Genomic DNA, 7,374 nt, shown 5'->3' on the forward strand with positions numbered 1-7,374 from the left:
CATGCACAGACCTATATCACACACACACACACACGCGCGCGCGCGTTGTGGTCATTTTTCATTGGATGTAAATTGAGTTAAAGGCCAAAGGCGAGCCGAACGCCGCGGCGCGTGAGTGGTGTGTAAATGCGCTGGCGCCACTGACTGCTGGTGCATTCTGACAGACCTCCATCTCTCCCCACCCAACATCTCCTCCATCTCCCTCCTCAGCGACGAAGCTTTAAGTGAGCTCAGATCTGGAAAAACGCCCCCTTTGTTTGTCCTTTTTGGGAACGTGATTCATAAATAAAACAATAACGCTTGCACGCTTTATTCCGAACGCGGGAATGTTTTCTCGCAGGGAATGTCGTCTGCTGGTATGTCCGCGGTCCCCTTTAGAGAGACAAGTGTGTGTTGGGAGTTTTGAAGATAAAATTGTCAAAATCTGGACACCATCGCCTGGTGAGAAGCATGTTGCTTCAGTTTGGTGTGGGACTATATAAACACAATACATACAAGTGCATGTGTTACGAGGAGAAGAGAGCTTGTTTGTAAAAGAGCAGGTAATGATCTCGTGAAGACTCACGGATGGTTGAGCGAGCAAAGGCTCGAATGCAAAGACATGCAAAAGCACTGGTTTCTAGTCAAAGCGGGTGGATGAAGAGCAGAAATCTACAGATCGATGAAGATCTCCAGCTGTAGAATGAACTCGTCCGTAGATAGACACACAGACACCGAGCAGCGCGAGATAAATAGGCCTGGCTTGTGTCTCCTCGGCAGTTTCGGTGTTCCTGTTGTTAAAAACACTCGGTGTAGTGTACAGAATCTGTGAACGGAAATCTTCTGCTGCAGTGTCTTCTGTTGGGGAAACCTGTCTGGAAACAGTCACTACTTCTGGGTTTCCCGGCGTTGGTCCAGGTGCAGAAACCCAGCAGGGGTTTAAATGTGTGTCTGATCTCTCAAGCTCTCATTATTTGGTCTGTTTTATTGAGTATGATCTGTTAAACGTCTTTAGTGTTACTCAGTCGGTAATTTAGCCCGATTGAATTAAAACAGACTAAAGAGTTGAAGGAGGAGAATAATTATGCACTCTTATTGCTCTTCCTCAGAATCATTTATTTGCAGAGTTTCATGTAAGTAAGCTTTTAGTCCTTGCTAGGTGAGATGTTTTCTAGGATTTAATGATGTCTCAAGCCTCGTGTTTGGTGTATCTATTCCTTTGGTAAGTAGCTGTGATATGAAGGAGTCAGCCAGTCAGTCTTATGAAAAATAAACCTCTTTACCTCTGACTGATGCTGGACCTGATCCATCTGTCGTGTTCATTATCCTTCAATAATCAGCGTTTGGCTTGTTTTTCGTGTCTATGGAGAGTGTTGCACGCTCCAGGCATCTGCTTCTCTATCGTGTCCAGGTTGTCAAAAGTAGGTTTTATCGCTTTAAGCAAAAGTCTTCAGTAGAAATAGTTTTTCGCGTCGCGTCACACATAAATCGGTGAAGCGCGTCTAACGCGTGATAAAAAGCGATTTCCTTCTTTCAGGCGCTAATGCGCGCAAACTTATTATATATTTGCATGCTTATCTTTGGCAGACTGTCTGAACACGAGCATGTCTTCAGCGCTGCTCGAACAAAAGGCAGCGCGGTGTCTGTGCGCTATTTCAAGCTTGTGAACGAAATCGAAATGCTGTTTCTTTTTATTTCGTTTTCCTGAGGCGTGGGTCACGTGACGGTGTTGTGTTCGGCGCTGATGAGGGTGGTGTGTTTGTTTATGTCTCCAACACAGAGGGAGAACGCAGAACAGAGGAGTTTTCTCGGCGTGAGGGTGAATTATAGCAATTACTCCGGGCTGATTATTACGCGCGCGCTCTCCAGATGAAGCTCCGCTTCTGAGCCGGCTTTGAGCGCGTCTCTCCCAGCACACCAAAGCGCGCCACTGCCGGACTTTAATTAGACTTTGACATTTAATTACACCTGGAGGCAAATTCATCTTTAATAGTCAATGAATAACGCGCATGTACTGTGTTCATACACAACTATATTCCATTTTTACTGATACCGATTAAACCTTAATTGAGTTATACCTTATCAACATGTGTTCTGCTTGAGGACAGACCCTGAGCAGAGAAGATACGGCTTGTTTTTCTACAGAGCCTACACCATTAACTCGCTTTCTGACAGCAAACATTTAATTAGTGCCTGCAATTTTATTGCGTGGTGAATGAGTGATAACTTTAGTCCAATATCAAACTTCAGCAGGGTTAACTAAAAACCAAACAGCCTTTTGCCAAATAAATGCTGGATTGAATACATTCCTTGTTTTCATTTAGGCTACAAATGTATTTTGTTTTACAAATAATTGCAAAAACTTGAACTAAATAAAAAAAACTACTAAAAACCAATAATAAATAAAAGCTAAACTAAAAAAATAGTACCTCATTGATACAAAATGATCCTTATTATGTTCAATTATTATGTTTTATTAATTGATAGTGTGTTTTTCTCTTCTGTGAGAGTGTGTGTGTGTGTGTGTGTGTGTGTGTGTGTGTGTGTGTGTGTGTGTGTGTGTGTCGGTCTCCAGTGTTTTTGCCGGTACTAAAGTAGAAGGTGTTATTTGCGTAAGTCTCTGAGCCATTAGGGATCCTGTGTGTGTGTGTGTGTGTGTGTGTGTGTGTGTGTGTGTGTGTGTGTGTGTGTGTGTGTGTGTGTGATCATGAGGGACACAGCGAGGCAGAGGCAGGAGAAACAGTGACTCATGAGCTCTGACATCTCTGAGAGTTGTCTGACATCAAGACTTTGATTAAAGCGTTCACACTTGGAGCGTCACAGGTGTCAGAGATGTTCCTGTGCTGTGAATAATGCTTGTGTCCTCACGGGGAGCGCGTTCGGACAGAAAAGGCCATTGCCGTCAAACACCTGATGTTTAATTGAATGTGTTACTTGCCATGTCTTCGTAATTGGCGCCGTTTTTCCGGCGGTTAGCGTTTTGAAGCCCGTCCTGCACCGTGTTGTTTTATCTGAGCACCCGCCGGACCGTGAAGTGTGTGAAGATGGATAGTTGTGGTCTGCATGCAGTAATTCTGAGTCTGATCTTCAGCTGTCGCTCCGTGTTTTAGCCGCTTCGGTTCATTCAGTGACAGAGACTGAGGGTGTTGATGGCATCTGAGGAGTGAGCCTTGTGTCTGGACTGATCAATCCTACAGGCCTGTGTGTGTGTGTGTGTGTGTGTGTGTGTGAGCGTGTGTGAGTGTGTGAGCGTGTGTGAGTGTGTGTGTGTGAGCGTGTGTGTGTGTGAGCGTGTGTGAGTGTGTGAGCGTGTGAGCGTGTGTGAGTGTGTGTGTGTGTGTGTGTGAGCGTGTGTGTGTGTGTGTGTGTGAGCGTGTGTGTGTGTGTGTGTGTGTGTGTGTGTGTGTGTGTGTGTGAGTGTGTGTGTGTGTGTGTGTGTGTGTGTGTGTGTGTGTGTGTGTGTGTGAGTGTGTGAGCGTGTGTGAGTGTGTGTGTGTGTGTGTGTGTGTGTGTGTGTGTGTGTGTGTGTGTGTGTGTGTGTGTGTGTGTGTGTGTGTGTGTGCGTATGTGAGCGTGTGTGTGTGTGTGTGTGTGTGTGTGTGTGTGTGTGTGTGTGTGTGTGTGTGTGTGTGTGTGAGCGTGTGAGCGTGTGTGTGTGTGTGTGTGAGCGTGTGTGTGTGTGAGTGTGTGGTTTATATGTAGCCAGCTTTATTTAGTCGGTATCTTGTTTCTGATTTCCATAAGGCGGTGGGGATCTAAATGTGTGTCCTCTTCATTTGGTTAGAATCAGTCGATATGAACCTGTGTGTGTGTGTGTGTGTGTGTGTGTGTGTGTGTGTGTGTGTGTGTGTGTGTGTGTGTGTGTAGCTACTTAACCATATTTAAGGGACAGATTTGTAACAGATGCGCACTAATCTGACAAAAACACTCTTTGAGGAAGCCCTTATTTAATGACAGTATTTCTGTTAGTGTCTGGGTCTGGTTTTAGTGTTTAGAACTAACTATAAAAACAATGGGAGTCTATACTATTTCTTCATTAGCAAGAGCAAACGTGTGTGTGTGTGTGTGTGTGTGTGTGTGTGTGTGTGTGTGTGTGTGTGTGTGTGTGTGTGTGTGTGTGTGTGTGTGTGTGTGTGTGAGAGTGTGTGTGTGTGAGAGTGTGTGTGTGTGTTGTGTCTGATATATTTCATCTGGTGTATTGATCCAGTGATTATGAGTGATATGATTATAAATTACCAGTTACACCATTTATAGGTTAGTCTTTTGACTAAAAACTTTGTATTGTATTTATATAAATATCGGCCCATTTTACGCTCATTTAAGGGGCATATCATTTCTGTTGACACAAATAAAATTATAGCTGATAAAAATGTCAACATGAACAAAACCCCCTGAAATGTTAACAGATCAAACTTTAAAGACATTTTCCACTATTCATAAAAAATATTTACAAACGTATAAACGTTAATCAATTATAAAGCATTAGTAAAAACGTATAAATGGTTTACATTTATGAATTAGCAACATAACTTGAAAAAAGCTGAGATTGTGATAAAGACGCATAAACTAAATCATGTTCTGCTGTTCGGAGGCTAATGTGAATCCTTCATGAAGAGCAGACTGACAGACTTGCATTTTATTTTTGCTTTAAAATTTACACCAAAGTAAACAAATTTTACTTCTAAAATCATTTGTAATATATTGTCGTACATTGCTAATTAAAAAAAAAAAAAAAAATATATATATATATATATATATATAATTGTCATAATGGTGTATTTGTGGTCGAGCATTTTTATTTCATTGACTAGATGAACGTATTTAACCAGTTATTGATCAGGAGTCTAATGTGAAGCAGAGCCACTTATTACATGGCTGCTTACTGAATTAATAAATAAAAATGGACTAATCTAATATTGATGTGAGTCTAAAAGTCTAAATGATTTTATTATGTGAGAAGAAAGAGAGTCTGGAGCCATTTGAGAGACATGACACTAGTGCGGCGATGGAGGAGAGCACAGCTGAGCGTGATCGCAGAGACCGACCAATCACAGGCCAGCGTTTCCAGCGGCGGCTGGGTGTTTTTCTGCTAGGCCGCTCTGAAGCCTGGGGCTGGATTTGAGCTCCGGTCCTGGAGCGGGCCGCTGCGTCTGGGGAAACGCTCGTGATGAATCGTCTGACTCGGTCTCCTGGGAAGGGGAGTATTTTTGTGGCACCGTCGATAGAGACGGAGCCTGCGGGGGTTTCACGGCGCTGCTAACTGTGAAAAAGAAATGAGACGTGGATCATAGCGGGAGAAACCGGCCTGGACGCACAGCACAGAGAGAGGAACACAAATGAGCGAGAGATGCGAGTCTTCCCTTATCGCAGCGTTGCCATGGCGACTGTACGTCGAGAGACGGTCGCCGGCCAATCGATGCGAGCGAGTCTGTCTGAAGGGATCCTGAATTACTGATCCTTAAAAAATGATTTTTCCAGTGCGCTCATAATATTCACGCTGCACTGATTCAGTCTACTCGGATACCAGACTTTGTTTTACCTCAGCGTACGTATACTTAATGGCTTATTATGTTACGTAAGATTAGGACGGGTTTGTTTCTTCATCAGAATTGGAGAAATGTGTCTCTGCAGTGAATGGGTGCCGTCAGAATCACGAGTCCAACCAGCTGACAAGAACATCTCAATAATCCTCCGGTCCATTAGTCGACAAAAGATCAAACTAATCCAGCATTTCTAACTAGAGTCCATAATTCATGAAAACAAGTGTTCTGGTCTGAATAGAGAGAAAAAACAGAAAAATGTTGCTGGTTTTTTTTGACTTGAGAGACATGTCTTCTCCAGATGTTTTTATCAGCTGCTAGGACTCTGATTCTGACGGCACCCATTCACTGCAGAGACACATTCCTCCAGATCAGATGACGAAACAAAGTCGTCCTGAATTTTACTTTAAACTATATTATATACTGTATATTTCAGTGTGGCGTCAGGACAGCTCCCGGCCATTAGCTCGTCTGACTGTGTGAATGTATTTCTGAGGGATCGAGCTCAAACCTCACATGAAAGCGCGGTATCGAGCCGTTCAGCTGCTCTTTGGTCTGACGCTGTGATCGTTTGCGTCAGCAGCGGCTGGAGAGCAGCTCCCGCTCCGACGGCTCTGCAGCCTGACGATCAATAAATATGTACGTCAATAAACAGCGATCGTATTAGTGCGAGCGCTGACCTTCTTCCCTGCAATTAAAACACGTTATCCTCTTGTGTGATTGCGACTGATGGACCGCGTGAGATCTGAACGAGATTCTGATGAGCGTGACTCAAGTCTGGTTTCCTGACATGGCTTGGAGGCCATGTTTATCGACCGAAAATACATGTAAAATAACACAAATCGTATGCTAATTGTAATTCAATTCATTTTGTGTCAGGCAGGCTGGAGGTTTAGTGTGTTTGCTGTGGCGCCGCTCTGAAGCTGTAATGTTATCAGACTGAATGAGGTCGGCTGTCTCTCTCTCTCTCTCTCTGCAGGTTCAGCTGACGTTACCGGAGACTGTCCCGCCCCTTTCACCTTGTCCGTTCCTCTGTCCTTACCATGGCGCTGTCACTCTGGTTACTGTGGATGAGTCCTGTGTTGCTTAGCAACATCGCTCCCTCCGAACAAGGTGAGTTCTGCGCCCTGGTCTAGACTCCACCCCCTCGGACACGAGAGCGATTCTATTGGCCGAAAGAATGTTTTACGCAGCACTTAATCGTTCAGTGTTCCTCAAACCTTCATTAAAATCCTCCAGCAGTGACAAAACGTGATTGTGAATACCTCGGTCATTGAAGAACTCAAGAGAGCGTGTTTTTGATCTCTGTGACGGCCAGGTCTGAGTCGAGCGGCGATGCCCTTCGGCCTGATGCGGAGAGAGCTGGCGTGTGAGGGATACCCCATCGAGCTGCGCTGCCCAGGAAGTGATGTCATCATGATCGAGACGGCCAACTACGGCCGCACCGACGACAAGATCTGCGACGCCGACCCCTTCCAGATGGAGAACGTGCAGTGCTACCAGCCGGACGCGTTCAAGATCATGTCACACAGGTACAGATCGGCTCTCACCTGATCGGTTCTGTCGTGAAATATTAATGTATTCGGCCCAGGAGGTGCACAGATAGCATGTAACATACAGGTGGAGCTGGGGAAGGAGGAGGGTTTCAGGAGAATACTAACCGGCCTTTTAAATGTAAGGCAGCAAGATCATTAACTGTGTATGCAGCATGAAATAATTAGCTTGTGACAAGTGATTCATGCTCATAATATAGTGAGTTTATGTGAAATCTTTTCCCACCAGCATTTTTTTTACTGAATTCGATGGCCGTCAGAATATATTATATATCGTATATATTGTTTTATCATTCGACATT

General features: G+C 44.3%; 1 protein-coding gene across 5 annotated transcripts in view; it reads left to right on the top strand.

The window, feature by feature from the left end:
- Positions 1–7,374, top strand: part of LOC122355136 (adhesion G protein-coupled receptor L1-like) — a 32,400-nt gene that overhangs the window by 1,651 nt on the left and 23,375 nt on the right. For 4 of the 5 annotated variants that reach the window (XM_043253520.1, XM_043253201.1, XM_043253440.1 and 1 more), the window contains exons 2-3: positions 6,499–6,632; positions 6,838–7,051. In XM_043253520.1, coding sequence (XP_043109455.1) covers positions 6,563–6,632; positions 6,838–7,051 — 284 coding nt within the window. In that variant the 5' untranslated portion in view covers positions 6,499–6,562. Of the gene's footprint in view, positions 1–4,819; positions 5,525–6,498; positions 6,633–6,837; positions 7,052–7,374 lie in introns of those variants that run through there. The other variant, XM_043253271.1, reaches the window with a different exon arrangement.

This window comes from Puntigrus tetrazona, chromosome 1, assembly GCF_018831695.1.
Source record: "Puntigrus tetrazona isolate hp1 chromosome 1, ASM1883169v1, whole genome shotgun sequence".
NCBI classification, from domain to species: Eukaryota; Metazoa; Chordata; class Actinopteri; order Cypriniformes; family Cyprinidae; genus Puntigrus; species Puntigrus tetrazona.